Source organism: Lepidochelys kempii, chromosome 4 (genome assembly GCF_965140265.1).
Source record: "Lepidochelys kempii isolate rLepKem1 chromosome 4, rLepKem1.hap2, whole genome shotgun sequence".
Taxonomy (NCBI): Eukaryota; Metazoa; Chordata; order Testudines; family Cheloniidae; genus Lepidochelys; species Lepidochelys kempii.
The window spans coordinates 79,392,430-79,413,545 of record NC_133259.1 but is presented as its reverse complement, the minus strand read 5'-3'; the positions used below and the strand labels follow the sequence as shown (position 1 = coordinate 79,413,545).

At 44.4% G+C, this 21,116-nt stretch overlaps 1 protein-coding gene across 1 annotated transcript; it reads left to right on the top strand.

The window, feature by feature from the left end:
- Positions 1-3,913: 3,913 nt before the first annotated feature.
- LOC140910561 (uncharacterized) lies at positions 3,914-20,803 on the top strand. The gene is made up of 3 exons (XM_073341788.1): positions 3,914-5,719; positions 17,849-19,288; positions 19,981-20,803. Exons 2-3 carry the CDS (start codon positions 18,886-18,888, stop codon positions 20,619-20,621), a joined length of 1,044 nt encoding a protein of 347 aa, XP_073197889.1. The 5' UTR covers positions 3,914-5,719; positions 17,849-18,885; the 3' UTR covers positions 20,622-20,803.
- The last annotated feature ends 313 nt before the right edge of the window (positions 20,804-21,116 follow it).

The following is a 21,116-nucleotide window of genomic DNA, read 5'->3' as shown; positions in this document are numbered from 1 at the left end:
ACTGAAGTTCTCTTTTTATCCGCAGTCCAGCACCATTTGTGGAAGTGAAAGGGCCCCATATTGTCCTGCGAATGTGCCTGAAATCTCTTCTAAGGGTAAGAGGTAGTTTTAGTCTCCAGCTTCATTCAGACCTTGGCATCACTGGTGAAAACTGCCAGTCTGACAGCAGGGAAATCTTCTGTGCAACAGAGGCAGGGACACCCTGGTATCTCGGCTGAGAGTGACAGGAAAAATGCCATTTAGTTCCAGTTTTATAGTGTTTTTTATGATGTGGACTCATCTATTTCAGATAGTCCTAAATCCAAATCCCTCCAAACCTTGGGGGAAGTTCAGCTCCAGATCCAAACTTGGTGGCTCTTTTGTCTTCTACGAACAAATCATGTAGGCCACCAAATAGCCATCACCAAACAGTGACAACCAAATAGTGATAACTTTCCATCAATATTGAACACCTCCATTTCCTGAGAAACATCATTTTTAAGGTAACTAGTTCTGAGGGTTAACAAAATGGACAGTGTCTTTTTCAAACAAAATCAGAGAAGGACATAGCTTCTTTCTAGATTACCAAATGTAGAGGTGCACAAACAGCTCTTTTTAGCAGATGGCTCTTATAATGGGAACTTCACTGGTAGAAAATAAATATTTCAATCCAACACAAACTCGTACAATTTTCTAAAATGGACAGGATCCGTGTAGCTTTCTTTTGTTTTGTTTGTTTCATATTGCCTGGTGTAATTTGTCATAGCGATGCTTAGTTTTTGTAAGCACTTTTGCTATGCATCACTTTGTATAATTAATATTTCATTAAATACTATTTTCCTAATAATTTAATGGAGAAATGAACCCTGTGTTTTATGCTAAACAAGTTGTCATCATAAATAGCGTTGTTACATTAAGTCTTTGTCATGCATTTAGTTATAAATCAAAAAAATACTTTTATGACACAATCCAAAATTAATATACAGAGGCCTGATCTTGCTTTCATTGAAATCAATGGCAAAACACCACAGACTTTCCTGAGAGGAGGATTAAGATCCTAGTATTTAAATCAATGTATATGATCTTGCTTTGATTTATTTGATATGTTTGCCCCATATTTCAGACATAAATCATAAGGAGAATCGCTTTGCACAAATTCCTTACTCTAGTCTTTTTTTCCCTATGGTAATCAATAAACCATTACTGCCCTGAGTCAGCATAGCACTGAAGTACATGTTTAACTCCCAATGAAGTCAATGATATTAAGGACATTGCTGAATTGGGACCTATAAAAGAACTTTGCTGGATTCTTTTTTTAATGGGCCAAATTTTCTTCAGGTGCAAATGGGCTCCAACCCATTGACTGCAGTAGAATTCCCCCAATATAGAGCAGCAGAGAATGGTGTCCATTGATTTTTGTGACCAATGCTTGCTGAACCAACAAGTTCACCTTCATGCACACTCCATTTGTGAGAGAATGAAAGCGCATTTTTGCTTAGATGTGGAATAGTAAAAAGACGTCCTAGCATATAATTCATGATATAAAAGAATCCCAGCAGCATTAAAGTAGTATTTTTACCAGGCGAACTCCCTGTAAACTTGCCCCATGACTAATTCAGAGTTCAATAAACATGGCAAGTTTTGGGAACGGATGAATTAAAATTAATTTTGGCATTTATACTGCTCAATGAAGATATAGTTGTCCAAGCCCTTGCCACAGATTGACTATACTTTTCTAGTATCCTGTGTTTGAAATATATCTTGCCTTTGTTATATCGGTTTAGCAGATCTGAAAATGGGCAACAGTCAGAATGACAGAAATGACTTGTCATAAAGAGAAGTGCAGAGAGATGGGCTAAGAGAAGGATGAGTCATCAGTGGTTTGTATTCCAGAAACAGCTCACCCTGGCCAGCTGTTTTACGTCGCTATATTGTATCATTTCAGAAAATGAGTGTACTGTACTTCCTGTGCAAAGTATTGCCCTGGAGCACATGGGCACAAGATGCACTTAAATGACTGCAGTTACGACATTGACTTCAGTGGGAGGAGCTGTCCCTGCTTTTGTCAGGGCTGAATTTGGTCCCCTTCATATGGAAAGGTGGGTCACTGAAAGATGGGCAGTTTTGTATGCAAGGAGCTACAAATCCATTCCCTAGCTCCTTTCCTACGGTCTCTATCTCTCACAAATAGACAGACTCACGGACACATTTGGCAGATCAGTGTGCTCTGTAAAAATACACAGGGGCAATCAACAGAAATAACTCATGATTTAAAGATTTTTCTTCTTTTAATTATTAAGTGCTGACTATGATGCTTAAAGCAGCTGAAATTGTAAAGGTGCTTGCACATGGATTGGTAATATTTAATACCTATTTTAACATAAGGCAGAAGAGCTTTTTTAAAAAACCTTTCTATTTAGAGAACTTTAAGTGACAAACTACCTAGTAGTCCAGCTCTGTTGCAGTCAGGGAGATGGATCTCCCAAAAGAAAGAGCAACACCTAAGTAACCCCTTAGAAATTTAGGACCCATTTCTACCATTTTTGCTCACATTGTACAGACTCTGCATTACAAAATGGCCCCTTCATGCCACCAGAGTGTTATAAAAGGTCTGTAAAGGATGTTTAAATTGCCCTCACAGAACACCTTCATTGTAGGTGATGACATAGAGTTGGCATAATGGCTTTGTGCTGCCCCCTCTCAGCCCCCAACATAGGGGGGCATGTCAGGGGTAGGTCGAAGGAGGCAGAGGTGATTGGCGGCATGGTCAGAAAGCACTGAACTCTGGCTGTTCTAGGTCAACATAATAGTCTATAGATAAGGCTATGTTTTAGTCATGGGTATTTTTAGTAAAAGTCATGGACAGGTCACAGGCAGTAAACAAAAATTCATGGCCCGTGACCTGTCCATGACTTGTACTATATACTCCTAACTTAATCTTGGGTGCTCTGGGGCAGGGGCAACCCTGGAGTGCAGTGGGTGCTCGGGGGGGGACCCCTGCTGGTGTGGGGGGAGGAGTGGGGGCTGGCGGGACTGGCAGGCTCCCTAGCTGGCTCCACGTGGCTCCCTGAAAGCGGCCACATGTCCCTCGGATCCTAGGTGGAGGCGTGGCCGGGGGGCTCCGGACGCTGCCCCAGCCCCGAGCACCAGCTCCACAGCTCCCATTGGCTGGAAACTTGTTCATACTGCTCTATATATTATACACTGAAATTTAAGTACAATATCTATATTCCAACTGATTTATTTTATAATTCTATGGTATAAATGAGAACATAAGCAATTTTTCAGTAATAGTGTGCTGTGACACTTTTTTATGTCTGATTTTGTAAGCAAGTACTTTTTAAGTCAGGTGAAACTTGGGGGTACGCAAGACAAATCAGGTTTCAGAGTAGCAGCCATGTTAGTCTGTATTCACAAAAAGAAAAGGAGGACTTGTGCCACTAGTACTCCTTTTCTTCTTAGGCCAAATCAGACTCTTTAAAGGGGTACACTTGTCTGGAAAGGTTGAGAACCACTGCTATAGCGGGTCATTACAAAATGGCACAATTTAGAGCATCCCTTGGCACACTCTATAGGTATGTTTACATGGCAATTAGATACCTGCAGCTGGCCCATGCCAGACACAGGGTCTCAGAGCCTGGGCTCCAGCCTGAACTCAAGTGTCTAAACCGCAATTAAAGAGCCAGCTGGCACGGTCCAGCCGCAGATGTCATATTGCAGTGTATGCAGTGTAGTTGTAGCTGTGTTGGTCCCAAGATATAAGAAAGACAAGCTGGGTGAGGTATATCTTTTATTGGACTTAGAGGCATGCACAAGAGGGGCTAAGCAGGGGCACCAGCCCCCCTCCAGTAATCATCAGGGGCACAGAACTTCTCTGGCCCCAGAGCCACAGAGGCGGGGAAGACTGAGCTCCTGCTGGGGCTGGGCAGGGCGGAGGGAGGGAAGATTGAGCTCCTCCGGGGACCCCAAACGGGGGTCAAATTTAAATTCTTGCACACACCCCTGACTGGACCAACCTCTGTTGGTGATAGAAACAAGCTATGGAGCTAAGGGCTTGGCTACACTTACATTTTATAGTGCTCTAACTTGCTGGCTCAGGGGTGTGAAAAATCACCCCCCTGAGCGCAGTAAGTCAGAGCACTTTAAAGCGCTAGTGTAAACCGGCTCCAAGCGCTGGGAGCTAATCTCCTTGTGGTGTTTCCAGTGTAGCCATGCCCTGCAGAGCTCTTCTTCAGGTCTGGGAAAGGAACTCCCAGGATCACAGCAAAACGCAAGGGTGGAACAGACTGTTTAGTGTAAGTAGTTAGCACATATTGTAAGGGACATTCAAGGTAGAGTGGCCCATTAACAGTTCCGCAGTCATAGGACAAAAAGGGGGAGAGGGAGTTAGTGGGTAACAGATTGTTATAATAAGCCTTATAATATAAGACATCCAGTATGTCTGTTCAGTCCATGAGTTTCAGTGTCTAGCAGAGTAATGAATTTAAGCTCCCAGGCTCATCTTTTGAAAGCACTGTGCAGGTTTCCTTTGAGGATAAGGACTGAGAGGTCAGAATGATAGAGAGTGATTGCTTTCTGATAAGTGTTCACCCGCAGCCGGTGATGGAGTGCTTTTGTCTTTCATCACTTTTCTGTGTGAGTTCATTCATTACTTCACCCACCTTGTCTCTCTAACTGCAGTGTAGATATACGCAGTGATACACACACAACCAGAATGAAGGAGGCACGAAGGTAGCTTAAAGCCATCTTTGCCTCCACTTCCTTTCCACCATACAAGGCAGGAAAGGAAGAACACACTGAGTTCTACTTTACTTCACAAATAGCCCCATTAATTTCAGTGGGATTCCACATGAGGTATGGTATATTCAGGGACAGAAACTCACTCTCAGTTAGTGGTACCACTGATCTGTGTCATTGTAAAGAATTTTTTCACATCAGGGAATCTGTGACAGATGTGACAGGGCAAGGCTATAGAAAAGATAGCTATAGATGGCTATAGAAAAGTAGTGGAAGATAGCTATATTAGCTCCAGGCTAAACAAATCCCTGGTACCAGGATAAGTGAAATGGCAGCTGCTTCAGGTCAATTAAGACACCTGGGGCCAATTAAGAACTTTCCAGAAGGCAGGGAGGATGCTAGGTTGATTGGGACACCTGAAGCCAATCGGGGCTGGCTGAAACTAGTTAAAAGCCTCCCAGTTAGTCAGGTGGGTGTGCATGTCAGGAGCTGTGGGAGGAAGTTGTGCTGTTGGAGAGGCTGAGTAGTATACACCATATTAGGCACAAGGAAGGAGGCCCTGAGGTAAGGGTGAAGTGGAGCTTGAGGAAGTAAGGGCTGCTGTGGGGGAAGTAGCCCAGGGAATTGTACATGTCATGTTTCTAAAAGGTCAGCTACCATAGCTGATACTATTAGGGTCCCTGGGCTGGACCCCGGTGTAGAGGGTGGGCCTGGGCCCCCCCCACCCCACAACCTTTGCCCCCTGATTAATCACTGAGACTGGGAGACAACAGAGACTGTGCAAGGAAGGATAACTTCTCCTCACCTCCCTCGCTGGCTTATGATGAAAATGGCTCAGTAGACTGTGACCCTTGTCTCTAGAGAAAGAAGGGTTACATGGAGGATCACAGTGAGCCTCTGAGGCTAGCGAAATCCACCAGGAAACACGGGACCCACAGAGGCAAGGATGGACCATTGTCACACACAGTTCTGGGAAACAGCAACTGATGCACCTCAACTACAGGTAGTTGCTCAGGAAGAGTCCTGATTAGCAGGAGCTTTACCTACTCGGTGAATTGGGATGGGCTGAGAGGAGCCCCAAACTTTAATTAACCCTTTACCCATAGGGTAGAAGAGGCACAGGAACGAAGTGCTGTGGGGGGGGGGGGCGGGGGAGAAAGAGAGTGGCAGGCTTACCAGGGCCTTGGCGTTGCCATTGCATCTCTCAGGAGAAGATACCATCAGTTTTTCCCCTCCTTGGATCAGTGAGCTAAGGATTGTATGCAATTGGAAACACAGTGCTGCACAAGTTTGTTAAGGTGCTGAGAAAGAACATTGTGAATAAGTTGCACAAGGTGTTTGATCAGAAGAAGGTCTTCTAGTGGGTTAAAACAATGAGGAGACCTTGTGGCACCTTAGAGACTAACAAATTTATTTGGGCATAAGCTTTCGTGGGCTATAACCCACTTCATCAGATGCATGAAAAATACAGTAGGCAGATATAAATATGCAGCACATGAAAAGATGGGAGTTGCCTTACCAAGTGGGGGACCAATTCAATCACGGTGGATGTGGCCCATTCCCAACAGTTGACAAGAAGGTATGAGTATCAACAGAGGGAAAATTACTTTTTGTAGTGACCAAGCCACTCCCAGTCTTTATTCAGGCCTAATTTGATGGTGTCAAGTTTTCAAATTAATTCCAGTTCTGCAGTTTCTCACTGAAATCTGTTTTTGAAGTTTTGTTGTTGAAGAATGGCCACTTTTAAGTCTGTTATTGAGTGTCCAGGGAGATTGAAGTGCTCTCCTACTGGTTTTTGAATGTTACAATTCTTGATGTCTGATTTGTGTCCATTTATTCTTTTGCGTAGAGATGGTCCAGTTTGGCCAATGTACATGGCAGAGGGGCATTGCTGGCACATGATGACATATATCACAGTGGTAGATGTGCAGGTGAATGAGACCCTGATGGTGTGGCTGATGTGGTTAGGTCCTATTGTGGTCTCCCTTGAATAGATATCTGGACAGAGTTGGCAGCAGGGTTTGTTGCAAGGATTGGTTCCTGGGTTAGTGTTTTTGTTGTCTGGTGTGTAGGTGCTGGTGAGTATTTGCTTCAGGTTGGGGGGCTGCCAAGCAAGGACTGGCCTGTCTTCCAAGGTTGTGGGTTGTGGCTAGAAAAGAGATAGGACAGCGATGATGCCCTGTCACAGAATTTAACTGTAAAAAAAACCCCAAAAGCCTAGTTAGAAAAATGTCAAAAAGAAGAGAGAGTACCTGATTTATGCACAGACAGCACTTCTGAACTGGTTAAATCAAAATCTTCATTTAAATCTAAAATTAGATGTAAAGATCTTAATAATTCATTGTTTCTGGAAGATAAAATTTGCTTTGCTTCAGCAAAGTAAGTGAAGATGTATCACTTATCCCTTTTATACTTCACTCAATTTAGTTGGGAAAAAAATTGCCCTAGATGCATCCATTTAGAGTGAAATTGTCTAGTAAAGTGCAGAAGCCTTTGAGATTAATTTTAGCTAAAGTGTATTGATGCTGTTTGGCTCTATTCCATGTTCCTTACACCAAGAACGACTTCAGTCCTGAAATTTCAAGGTAATGTAAAGGTTTTAAAAGGGATTGATTTCCCCTCTTTTAAACCATTCAAAACACGAGTGTCAAAGTGCCAAGAGACACAAATAACAAGCAAAATCACATTGTTGGTATGAAGTCAACCCATTATTTCTGCTCCCCTCATCCCCTAAAGAAAATGATATAAAAATGCATAAGGATAGATTGATTGATAAAAAGATGGAGCTTATGTACTGCAGCAAAACCAAGAACATGACCAATAAAATGAAGAGAAAAGAGAGGCTAGACTTCAGTTATACTTTTCTATTTCATTGCTACATTGTTGGCTTAAGTGCATGCTGATCTCCTCCCACTCCTCTACGCTACTGTTCAGCCAACGTATTTAATGTACACATTAAATAAAAAATGGCATCACTGCGATATAGCTCGCTTAATACCAATTGTGTGTGACATTAGCTATTATTGGTGTCTTCCTGGCCTGCATTTCTTCAGCAGCTTGATAAAGTGCCACTAATGATGTGTCTTATTTTTGTTATGAGGGGTGGGAGTGTGTCTTAGGTTTTAAGTGAACAGACCAGCCCTTGCATTTGACAGCTCATCAACTACCTTCCACAGGTGTTTCCCTGAACACCATTAGTTGCTGGAGAACTGTAAAGAACTGCAACTCTTTGGGGGCAGGGACCATCTTGTCCTGTGTTTGTACAGTGTTTGGCACAATGGGGTCCTGGCCCAGGACTAGGGCTCTTAGGTGCTACGATGATATAAATAATAATCCAAATATTGGCAAGGAGAGAAACTGGTCAGAGAAGTATTTTTATATGGACGTAAAAACTGGCAATTAAAAAAAATTCCCATCCAGAACATTTTTCTGCAATGCTGCACATTTCAGTATTAATTCAGATACTGAATTAACCCCCTCCTAATATTAAAATAGCAGCCTTCTTAGATTGTTCTGCCCTGAAGCAGTTCTCTGTAATAATTATTAAAATAAAAGAATTATTAAAAAACAAACTCCTAGCCATCAGGAGGCAAAGTAGCTGAATGTTAGTATGAACTGGGAAACATTATCTACCATGATCAAAATCTCCACGCTTTGGAGCACTCATTAAACTTTTCGGGAGAACTTTCCTCCTCTGTATAACCTTACTGAAAACAAAGGAGTTATGCCAGGCAGAATTTGACTTATACTGTTTAAAAGAAATGGCTCCTGCTGTGAATTACCTTGGAAATGCTGAAATCAGTACAAACCACTTCTGCTGTAGGATTGTTTGAGTAATATTTGTTTTCTATAACCTCATTCTAAATGGGTGGTTCTAGGGCAATTTCCTATGTTATCACTAGTTAATTTATTTTACATATGGGTGTCAATGTGTCCCTCTCAAAAAAAAGTGCAAGGCTTTATTTGCCTCTCAGCCACTCTGGCATTTGAAAGAAGTTAAGTTATATGGAGCAAAAAACCTACTTACCTTTTGTGAGTAGTAGTCCCATAGCAGTCAATGAGCCCTGTTTAGGGTTGCCAACCCTCCAGGATTGTCCTGGAGTCTCCCGGCATTAAAGATTAATCTTTAATTAAAGAGTATGTTATGTGATGAAACCTCCAGGAATACATCCAACCAAAATTGGCAATTCTAGCCTTGTTCCTGCTTCCATTTAACACCTCAATTGTGCAATCACATATGCAAAAGCTTAATTTTGTGCACAGGATTAGTCCTGCTGAGCTCAGTGGCTGACTTGTGTGAACAGGATTTAGCCCATGTACAATACCTGACATTAATACAGACACTCATTAAAAATCTGATCCTACTCCCATTGAAGTCAATAGCCCCTCTCATCAAGAGTGCAGACCTGAAGCTAAACAACATGAGCCTAGTGTAAACCCTTACTTGCGTGTGTAATCCAGTTGTCTTTCGTGGGATTACATGTGTAAATAAGGGTTGCAGGATCAGGCTTTTGCATCACAAAGGCTAAAACCATTTAAAAAATGCTTAGCATCTAAAACTGTCAGAGACATTTCAGGTTCCTTCTATAAATACTGTTGCCCCATCCTCCAACCCCAGTGTCCTGTTCTGACACCCTTTTGTCAAGAAGTGGCTGAAGCCCAGGGCCTTGCAGGTGCCTCCCAGTGGAGGAGAAATCAATGACACAAATTCTATATTATAAACATAACTTGTTTTAGTTACACATATACACCAACCCTGAAACAAAGGTGGTCAAACATGAGGCAGGGCAATCCCTTCTTTTAGAAATCTCAACCCAACCCAGGGAGCAGCTCTGCATCCAAAATTGATTATATTCAGAGACCTCAGGCCATGTCTACACTACATACTTTGGCCAACGCAAGTCACCCTGGCATACAGCTACTGCCGTAAATATATTGCTCGTGCACATACCCACTTGGCTCCTTGAGTCCGTGCTGTGCTTGTGTTGATGCACAGTGTGGTGCACCATCGGTAGGTATTGCAGTGTGCAACAGACCACTGTTCAGCACCATGTCTTTTAGGACATTTTGGCAATGCATAGTGGGGCAGAACAAGGTGCACAGATGTGACTGGGAGCAAGGGGTCAACTTCCCAGCATACAACTTTCTCCATCCCATAATTTCATCCATATCCCATAATTTTCATGCCTTTTTTAAAAATCCCAGGAAGGCATGTGGTCCTTTTCACCGTTCGCCATCTCTGGTCGATATATGTAACCTGCACAGCTCTGCACTATTGTCATAAGCATTGCAAACACAGGATGCATTCTTCTCCGCCGGTATTTGCAGAGTTTCAAGAACTGAATCAGCTGGGAACAAGATAATTTATTAGAGGACAGATTGCTGTGGGACATAGTCAAAGTCAGTTCAAAGCTGTTGGTGGCATTCATGGAGCAGCTGTAAATGCTGTTTCTGGGCCTGAGCAATGAGCACTGACTGGTGGGATTACATCATAATGGAGGTTGGGGACAATGAGCAGTGTCTGCAGAACATTTGGATCTGCAAAACCACATTCCTGGATCTGTGCACTGAGCTTGTCCCAGCTCTCCAGTGCAGGGACACCAAAATGAGATCTGCTCTGACAGTGGAGAAGCAAATACCAATTGTACTGTAGAAACTTGCAATGCCAGACTGGTATTGGTCAGTGGGAAATCATTTTGGAGTTGGAAAAATCCGTTGTGGGGGGGTCATTGTCACTGAAGTGTGTAGGGACATTAATCATGTCCTGCTATGCAAGACTGTGACTCTTGGGAATGTGCAGGACACAGTGGATGGATTTGCAGCTACAGGGTTCCCGACCCATGGTGAAACAATAGAGAGCACACATATCCCTATTTTGGCACCAGACCACCTTGCCCCAGACAATATCAACAGAAAGGGCTAATTTTCTATGGCTATACAAGTGTTGGTGGAACACCAGGAATGCTTCACCATCAATGTTGGCTGGTCTGGGAAGGTGCATGACACTTGGATCTTTAAGAACACAGGACTTTAAGTCCCACAGAAAGTTGGGACTTTTTCCCCCCGACTTGCAGATTACCACTGACGATATTAAAATGCCAACATTGATCCTGGGGGACTCAGCCTACCCTGTGCTTCACTGGCTTTTGAAGATGTTCAACAGACACCTTGACAGCACCAAGGAAAGCATCAATTATCAGCTCAGCAGGTGCAGAATGATGTTGAATGTGCTTTTGGTAGATTGAAGGGAGCATGGTGTTGTTTACTCGCAAGACTGGAGCTCTGTGAGAAAAATATCCCAGTGGTATCCCAGCTCAATATCCCAGCTCAATATGGAGCTCTACGGTTGAGGGAGGCCATGAAAGAGCACTTTAACAGTGAGCCACAGTAATGTGTTGTGGTGGACTGTTCTGTACCTGGCCCTCCAGTTCTGGGGCCTGCTAGGAATTGTGTGGGGCTTGGTGTACATCTATGAATAGAACACTGTCAGTGTACCTACTCACTTTACGATGCTTGCTGTACCTTTATGATTATTATGCTGTGTTTATCACTGATCCTAGGAGTTGTGGCACACTGTACGATAACAACTAAGTGAGTGTTTTCAGTACCTCTAGGCACACTGCAGCATAAGTTGGGAACTAATAAAGATGAATTATTTTCCAAAAAAACTGAATTTTGCTGAGTAAGAAAACCACTGCAAAAAAAAAAAAAATCCGTGCAATTTAAAAGCAAATACATTAAAAATAAAATAAATTAATGGAACAGAACTTAATGAGGGGAAAGACCATTTGTGTCTGTTTTGGCTACACATACAGAAAGCGTGATTCTCACAGGCCAGTGTACGTGAAACTGGTTGTCCTTACTGACCTCCAGTGTGGAGCAGTGGGGCTAGGGATGCAGCCCCTGATGCCATGTGGAATGTTGAGGGGGGGTGGAGGGAGGTGCTATATTGCGGTTGTCCATGAACTACAAAGGGAGGTGAGCCCATGATTGCTGAACTTGTAGGTTCACAAAAGTCTGCAGCATCTGTGGTTGCTGCCAGAGAAGCCCCATTATGTCTTGCAAAAAGAAAAGGAGTACTTGTACTCCTTTTCTTTTTGCGAATACAGACTAACACGGCTGTTACTCTGAAACCTGTCATTATGTCTTGGTGCATCTCCCTCTTCTTTTCCTGCTGAGACTTCTGGCCTTTCCTTTGCCATGCCGCCTACAATATTCACCCTCCAGGCCCTCTGCTCACTGTCTGATGCTGCACTGGCTCACAGAATCTCATTGAACAGGTCATCCCAAGTCCTCTTCTTTCTCCTCCTTGTCTTGTTCAGGAGTTCCATAGGTGCGGAGGAGGGACCCGTAAAGGCCATAATGACAGCAGCTGCAGATAAAACACACAGAGCTACCATTGTCAGGATAATCACAACAGAAAGTGAGAGTTACTCCCTTGCCTTGCCCCCCTATAGTGTTAATCAAGACATGCTTATTGACACTTCTGCTTTGGATTGCTCATGCATGGCACCAGTCACCGCACCAGCCAGGATGAGTTTGGCCCCCCCAGCAGTGATGGAAATGAGGAGGAGAAAGAAAGGGACTTGGGATGACATGTTCAGCAAGATCCTGCAAGCCAGTGCTGCATCAGTCTGTGAGCAGAGGGCCTGGAGGGTGAGTATGGCAGGCTGTATGGAGAAGGAAAGAGCAGACAGGTGACAGGCCCAGTAGACTCAGCAGGAAAAGGAGAGCACCAGGACATAACGGGGCTTCTCTGGCAGCAAACAGATGCTGCGGACTCTTGTGGACCTACCGGCAAAAAGAGCACAGCTGGTGTCCTGAAGCTGCCCAGACCTGTATGCTGCTAGCGTATTTATTGCAATGGTGCCTGCTGAAGTTACCACCGACTGGCGTGGGAAAGTGTCCTACTGTGAAGGAAGAAATAAGGCCACCATCCCTAGAAATCTTTGGCTCCCTCTTCTAGACAAAGTAAATTAATGAAAAGTCGATGGTTGTGCCTGGCTAAGCTGGGGTGCCATCAGTACCTCATTGTAACGGGAAAAACATTTACACACTTACCCCAGGTTCCTTCCCCTGCATCAGGCTCGCCCAGGCTCAACTGCTGGGACTGACTGGACTGCATCGGCTTATGTTGACCTAACTTTGTGTTGTTGAGCCAGGCCTCAGGCAGACACCAAACTCTCCCACTGCTCTTACGGTGTTCTCTCCAAGGACCTCAAGCTCTACACAGACCCTTGCATAACAAAACCTAACAGCACAGCGTGTCTTCTCAATTCTGAATATTTGCTGGCACACTAAGAAAAAGGACTTAAAAGACTAAGGGCAGGTCTACATTTAAAATGCTGTGTCAGCGCAATTTCACCAGTGCAGCTGTGCTGCTGTACTGCTTAAGTGAAGATGCTCCTTCACCAATGGGAGAAGTTCTTCCCTTGGGATAGTTAAGCCACCTCCCTGAGAGGCAGTAGCTGTGTTGACGGGAGAAGCTGGAGATTGCCTCAGTAAAACCACCTTGCTCAAGGGTGTGGATTTTTCACACCTCTGAGCAATGTAGTTATACCAATATAAGTCTGTAGTGTAGACCTGGCCTATGTGTATCAGTGTCACCTGGTGACACCTGCCATAAATAATACTATGATGCTATGATAATCATTTCAGGGGATCACTAATATTAATTAACTGCATAATCTGTTCTTTTCACTGAATGAAAGAGTTACAGATGAAGGTGATTTCCATATAGATTTGTGGAAATAACATCTGTTTGTGGAAAATGTCTGGAGGTAGGGCCTTGTGCTCTACGAACTCCAGTAACACAGCAACCAACGCCGCAAACTGGCAGACATGATATAAATCCAGAGGCCCTGGGCCAGAGCAAGTGGGGGCCCGTCCCCGCCCCTTCTGCCTGTAGTCTCCCTGCCAGGGAAACGGGGTCAGGTCGTGCGAGTTGCCCTGCCATGCCACTCTGCCCAGCACTCCTGCTGGGGAGCAGGATCGGGGAGGGGTGGCTTCTCCCGCTCCCCAGCAGGAGCCCTGGGTGGGCGGAGTGGGGCCGCTAATCCGCCACTGTATAAATCATACACCAGTGCAGTAGAGAGTGAGAAAGGGAACCTGGAGACTAGAGAAAAGGTGAAGATTAGCTCAAAAGGGTTGCCAGGACAGTGAGTAGGGGAATCAATCCAGACCTGAAGAACAAAGGAGGACATGAGGGAGGGCAAATGGGAGCCAGCAAGATCAGACGTATTATCTATATGGAAGTTGCAACTATGAGGAGAGTGTAGAGTAGGATTAGGAGGAGAGGAGGAAGGAGAACCAGACATTGAAGTCCAGCAGGAAAGAGGATGCTAAGCATGGGGGGAATGTAAATAACAATATCCATTTCAAAGGAGTAGAAAGTGACTCCACCAAGGAAGAAGAGGATGGAAACAGCAGGAACAGGCTCAAGTGACGCTCTGTGTCCTCTAGAGTGGGAGGCATGAGAAACAAAAAGACCACCAAAGGTGAGTGCAGTTACTGAGGCAGAATGGGGGGGAGAGCCAGGATTCTGTAAGCTAGAATTTGAAAGTTGGACTCTCTACTTCTTTTGGCCCCATTTCAGGTAATGTACTTATCCACATGCCTAACTTTAATCATATGGTTGGTTTCTCTGACTCTGATGGGACTGATCATGTGCTTAAAGTTAGGCATGTACTTAATAAATACCTTGCTTCCATTTAGGGGTAACTTCACTACAGTCCATGAGGCCAGGTCTACACTACAGACTTATATCGGTACAACTACATGGCTCAGAGGTGTGAAAAATCTCCACCCCTGAGTGACATAGTTTACCGACCTAACCCCCAGTGTAGACAGTGAGCTTCTCCCACTGACGCAGCTACCAGCTCTCGGGGAGGCGGATTAACTACGCCGATGAGAGAAGCTCTCCTGTCAGCACAGTAGCATCTTCACTAAGGGCTTGGCTACACTTACATTTTATAGTGCTCTAACTTGCTGGCTCAGGGGGGTGAAAAATCACCCCCCTGAGCGCAGCAAGTCTGAGCACTTTAAAGCACTAGTGTAAAAATGCTGCGCTCCCAGCATTCGGAGCTAATCCCCTCGTGGAGGTGGATTACCAGGAGCGCTGGGAGAGCTGTCTCCCAGCGCTCATGCGCGATCACACTCGCACTTCAAAGTGCTGCCGTCGGAGTGCTCCTGCGTCAGTGCTTTGAAGTTTTCAGTGTAGCCACGCCCTAAAACACTACAGCAGCTCAGCTGCGCTGTATCTGACGACAAGCCCCACATACCTACGTGGGGAACATTAGAGAGACAAGGTGGGTGAGGTAATATCTTTTATTGGACCAACTTCTGCTGGTGAGAGAGACAAACTTTCAAGTTTACACAGATTCTTCTTCAGGTCTGGGAAATGTATTCAGAGTGTCATAGCTAAATAAAAGGTGGAACAGATTGTTTAGTATAAGTAGTTAACATATATTTCAAGGGACCATTCAAGATGAAGTGGCCCATTAACACCCCTCCAGCCATGGGGGAGCAAGGCTGAGAAGGTAGTTTAGTGGGTTACAGATTGTTGTCATAACCCGTAAATCCAGTGTCTCTATTCAGTCCATGATTTTTAGTATCTAGCAAAGTTATGAATTTAAACTCTCAGGCTTGTCTATTGAAGGTGTTGTGCAGGTTTCTGCACTGTTACGACAATTAATAGCCCCACAACACACCTTTCAAAATCCATGGGTCCTACACATGCATGTCAGAACATGTGGAGTACCGCATCCAGAGCCCCAGCAATTATGTGGGTGAAACCAGGCAATCACTACATTCTCGAATGAACTCTCACAGAAAAATGATAAAAGTCACCACATCACCTGTGGGTGAAAACTTTTCAGAAAGCGATCACTCTATATCTGACCCCTCAGTCCTCATCCTGAAAGGAAACCTGCACAATATCTTCAGAAGATGAGCCTGGAGTTTTAAATTAATAACTTTGCTACATACCAAAAAGCATGGCCTGAGTAGAGACACTGGGTTTATGGCTTATTACAACGATCTGTAATGCACTAAACTGCCCTCTCCCCCAAACTTCCCACCCTGAATGACTGGAGAGGTGTTAATGGACCACTTAACCTTGAATGTCCCCTTGAAATATATATTAACTACTTACGCTAAACAGTCTGTTCCACCTTGTATTTAGATGTGACACTCCATTTCACAGATCAGAAGAAGAGCTTAAAAGTTTCTCTCTCTCATCAACAGAAGTTGGTCCAGCAAAAGATATGTCTTCTGCAGTTTCCACAGTATGCATCCGATGAAGTGAGCTGTAGCTCACGAAAGCTCATGCTCAAATAAATTGGTTAGTCTCTAAGGTGCCACAAGTACTCCTTTTCTTTTTGCAAAGACAGACTAACACGGCTGTTACTCTGAAACCTGTCAAAAGATATTACTTCACTCATGTTCTGTCTCTAATACCCTGGGACCAACATGGCTACAACACCAAATATTTAATAATGGGCTCTTCAATCTAGCAGAGAAAGGTATAACATGATCCAATGGCTGGAAATTGAAACTAGACAAATTCAGACTGGAAATAAGGTATAAATTTTTAACCAGTAGAACAATTTACCAAGGGATGTGGTAGATTCTCCATCACTGACATTTTTAAAAAGTCACTGTTTTTCTAAAAGATCTGGTCTAGGAATTATTTTGGAGAAATTCTATGGCCTGTTATACAGGACGTCAGACTAAGTGATCATAATGGTCCCTTCTGGCCTTGGAACCTGTGAAATCTATGAATTGGGGATTAAGCTACTTAGTTATTTTTTTCACAAACATTAGACGCTCCTCAGGCTCTGTGCTTCCTGCTATCACTATTAAAGTTTCTTCAGAAACAGGATGTGGATATCTTAAATCTGTAAGATATTATCAGTAATATCAATGGCTGAAGAAGTCTTAAGGTGATGAAATAAGTGATGAAAGGAACACTGAATATCTTGCAGCTTTTGACCTTAGGGGCTTGGGGTGCAGGGAAGGAGATGAGAATTGAAGAACTGGACAAATACAGTTTGTTTTTCCCTAGGGAGAAGGATAATTTACAGAGATCCTTCTTTTTATTTTATGAATTGTATTTATAGACTATCAGCAAAGAATATTTTGTTGCCGCGCTCAATCATTGCTCATTTAGTTCTTGGCCTGTCAGCTCAAACTGTCCAAAATGGATGTCAAGTGTGATGGTAGTTTTCATTATGTGGACACGAGAAACTGGACTGAATCATTTTGCACAGCTCACCAAGCAGGCTTCAGATGGTGATACCTTTCAGTCATTATTGACATGGATTGGATTTGAAACAGCGTGCTAAAAGTGAAGGGTTCTGTATACTCTGGAATTACCAAATTCTGTGCCATCCTGTCTTTTTTTTTTTTTTATTTCCATTTCTGTACTGCTGCAAAGAGAGAACACAACCCTGGATGATGCATAGACATCCAGTAGCCAATTTCTGACTCTCTCTAACAGCAGCAAAAATGGGAGACATGATGACACTGTCCTTGCTGGGAGATTTGGGAAGAGGTAACTTTCTTGACTCTTGCAGTCATCCACCTTCTCTCCATGTCCACTGGTTGGGCCTTAGTTAAGCAGTTTTGCATTCTCAATACAGTCTATAAATTGAGATGTTTCTCTGTTTGTGGCCAACTGGAGAACAGGACACCTAATGGGAAAAGGAGACAATGGTCTGGAAGATATTTGGAGGAACAGAGATAGTCCCTCTCATTTTTTAAAAAGGGAGTCTCACACATAGATAGAAGAGATGGTGGACTAATGTTCCCTAATTGACAACCCTACAAATAAGATATGGAAAGATGAATAAATATACTAAAACAGTTTGACTTCTGTTTTCACTGGATGGGCCAAATGATTTTTTTAAAATATCAATGGTCATTGACATTGTTGACTCTTTGTAAAAATGTAGGATTTCCTTACAGGTATATTTTTAAATACAACAATATTATAATATTTTAAATGTCAGCAAATCGTGTGAAAAAGAAACAAAAATCTTTTAAAGATAGATCATTCTGTAAAATAACTGGAAATTATAAGAGTCACCAAATATTGCATAAGCTCACCCTTGTCACTGTTCTCCTTTTCCAGAATGAGTTGTTTGAACCAGTGTGCTGGGAATTTTCATGTCATGGATGAGCTGCAGTCATTCACATTTTGTCTTTCTTATTGTTATTTTAAAATTTAAAATACAGTGCTTTAAACAAAAAAATGAATGTGATTTACAAATTCAAACCACACCTGGCAATCTTACTTGAGGCCCAATCATGCAAAGATGCATGCACATTGAGGGATTACTATTACATGTGCAAAATTAAGTAAAAGCGTAAGGATTATTTGTCTTCCCTCTCGCCCTTTGGATTGGGGCCTATATTTTCAAGAAATAAATATCATCCTAACTACTACGTGTATCTTCAGTGCTATTTTACCGTCATGTTTGAAAATATATCTAAGGTATTTATTATTAGGGCTCTCATTTCTGTAGTATCTAAGCCAAAGCACATCACACTCTATAAAGTATTGAAACTCACAACAACCCTCGAAGGCAGGGAAGTACTATCATTCCCATTTTACAGATGGGGAGCTGAGGCACAGAGAGACTCGGGCCTTGTCGACACTGGCAAGTTTCTGTGCAGTAAAGCAGCTTTCTGTGGTATAACTCCTGAGGTGCACACACTGCCAAGCCACTTAGTGCGCAGAAACTGCACAGTTGCAGTGCTGTAAAAAACCAACCCGACGAGAGGCGTGCAGCACTCTGTGCCAGTGTAGAAACCCGGGTCGATTACAGCGCTGCGATTGGTCTCTGGGAGGCGTCCCACAATGCCTGTTATCACCTCTCTGGTCATCGGTTTGAACTCTACTGCCCTGCCCTGAGGTGACCAACCATCATCCCCACCCCTTAAATTCCTTGGGAATTTTGAAAGTCCTCTTCCTGTTTGCTCGGTGACACGTGCAGTGGTCTCAAGCGCATCTTTCCAGGTGGCCATGCCCGCTCCACACACCAGGCGATCCCCTGCTTGGAGCAATGCCGAACTGCTGGACCTCATCAGCATTTTGGGAGTGGAGGCTGTGCAGTCCCAGCTGCACTCCAGCCGTAGGAATTATGATACCCATGGGCAGATTTCACGATGCATGATAGGGCCCACGACCGGGACACACTGCAGTGCAGGGTCAAAATGAAGGAGCTGCAGAACGCCTACCACAAGGCGTGGGAGGCAAACTGCTGCTCTGGTGCTGCGCCCATGAGCTGCTGGTTCTACAAAGAGCTGGATGTGATACTCGGTGGTGACCCCACCACCACTGTGAAGGTCACTGTGGATACTTTGGTGGCTTGCGTGCCCGTTGAAAGTGGACTGAGCCAGGAGGAGGAAATCTTGGACAAAGATGTGGAGGAGGAGGGAGGCCCAGAGGCAGAGCATGACTCGGAGGTCGGAGCTGCACGCAGCCCGGAGCTTTTCTCTACCCTGGAGGAGGCTAGCCAGTCACAGCTGTCGGATGTTGGCGAAGCGCAAACAGGAGAGGAGGCCCCTGGTAAGTGGCTTTGATTTTGGGAATTGCTGAAGCGAGTTCTTGGAGGCAGGAGGGTTGCAGAAAACAGGCTTGTGTCTGTATGATGCATGTACCACCACATGCCTAGTCTGAGCGGTGCAACAGGGTGTTGATTGACTCCCTCGCTTCATGGGAATCTGCCTCAGAGAACTCCAGGAAACTCTCATGGAGATACTGGACAATCCGCTTCTGCAGGTTCTTTGGCAGAGCTGCTTTGTTTCTTGCCCCATTAACGGTAACTTTCCCATGCCTCTCTGCCGCTACTGGGGAGGGACCATTGCTGCACACAGGGGAGTTGCATAATGTCCAGAGCGGAAGGCGCAGTCTTGAAGAAAACCCTCCCTTGATTCCCTGCTCACTGTCAACAGCGAGGTATCTTCCATAATGAAGACAGCCTTTGGAAAATGTGGGGACAGTAATTATTATAAGCCCCCTCACTCCCCCGCAGTGCTGGTTCTCCCCAAGAGCCACATACCCAGTGTACAGTACGGTCCTGGAACACTTCCCCTGCCCCTGCAGTTACTCAACATTTTGAGGGTCTTGTGACTCATGAGTGCTTGCCTGGGGTCAGCCAGTTACTGATAGGTATGGGAATAGCGCCTGTGTTTTAAATCAGTGGTCTCTGTGTTGCAAACAATAGTGCTTCTGTAAAATGTTGCATTTTGGCTTCACAGATAGGACCTTGGGAGCCCAACCTCCGCCTTTGTTATCGCCGGCTGAACGGCTGCGCAGAATGAGAAAGCATCCACAAAGAACTAAAGAGGATTTTCTGCGTGAGGTCAGGATATACTCTGCAGCCGAAAAACAAGAATTGAAGGAGTGGCGAGACAGCAAGAAGAGGGACCGAAAGAAGAACGCGGCGCACCAGAACAAAGCCAGGGAGAAGCTTTTAAACATTATGGAGCGCCAAGCAGATATGATCCAGGTGCTAGTAGCACTGCAAACCGAGCAGCTCTGCACCCGCCCTCCCCTGCAGCCACTGTCACAAAACTCTTTCCCATGCGTCCCCCAGACACTTCCAACACACTCTTATCAACCTCCTGGCTCCAGTCTGTACCCGCTGCATGCCAAGCCTGCCCCGTCTAGCCCTGCGGACTCCCAGTACCCTCAACACCCATTCCTCTGCAGTTTAGCCCTGCTGAAGTACAGTACCCGCTGCACTGTACTCCAAAGGAGAAGGTTGGATATGATACCTGGACATACACAAATCTTTAACCATCCCAGGACCCCACCTCCTCCTGGGATCCTCCCTTCCCCCATCTCCCTCAGTGCTGATGTGTTTTTTTGTCTCTCTCCTCTGGTTGTTGTTTTTTAATAATAAAATAAGAATAATTTAATAAAAGAATTGTTTTGGTTTGAAAGCCATCGTTATTCCATTAATTGAAAGCAAACAAAGCCCTGCAAAGCAACAGGCAATTTTCTTATATCTTCATAGTGCATTGTCTGCACCAACCACAATCACCTTTTAGCATTACAAGCACTGCACTCCTGAGAATAGCAACAAATATTAGTGGTTTTCAGCTTCAAATTGCTGCCTCAAGGCATCCCTGATCCTTATGGCCCCATGCTGTGCCCCTCTGATAGCCCTGGTCTCTGGCTGTTCAAATTCAACCTCCAGGCGCTGAGCCTTTGTGGTCCAGCCCTGAGTGAGGCTTTCACCTTTCCCTTCACAAATATTATGGAGCATACAGCACATGGCGATAAACATAGGAATATTGTCAATGGCCAGGTCCAGCCTCCCATATAGGCCTTTAAACAACCAAAAGCACACTCAACAGCCATGCTGCACTTCCTCAGCCTGTTGTTGAAC

Excerpts from the sequence above, each read along its gene's own strand:
- LOC140910561 (XM_073341788.1), top strand. The coding sequence starts at position 18,886 with ATGCATGATAGGGCCCACGACCGGGACACACTGCAGTGCAGGGTCAAA. Across the intron at positions 19,289-19,980 it reads AACAGGAGAGGAGGCCCCTG|ATAGGACCTTGGGAGCCCAA; the intron begins GTAAGTGGCTTT and ends TTGGCTTCACAG.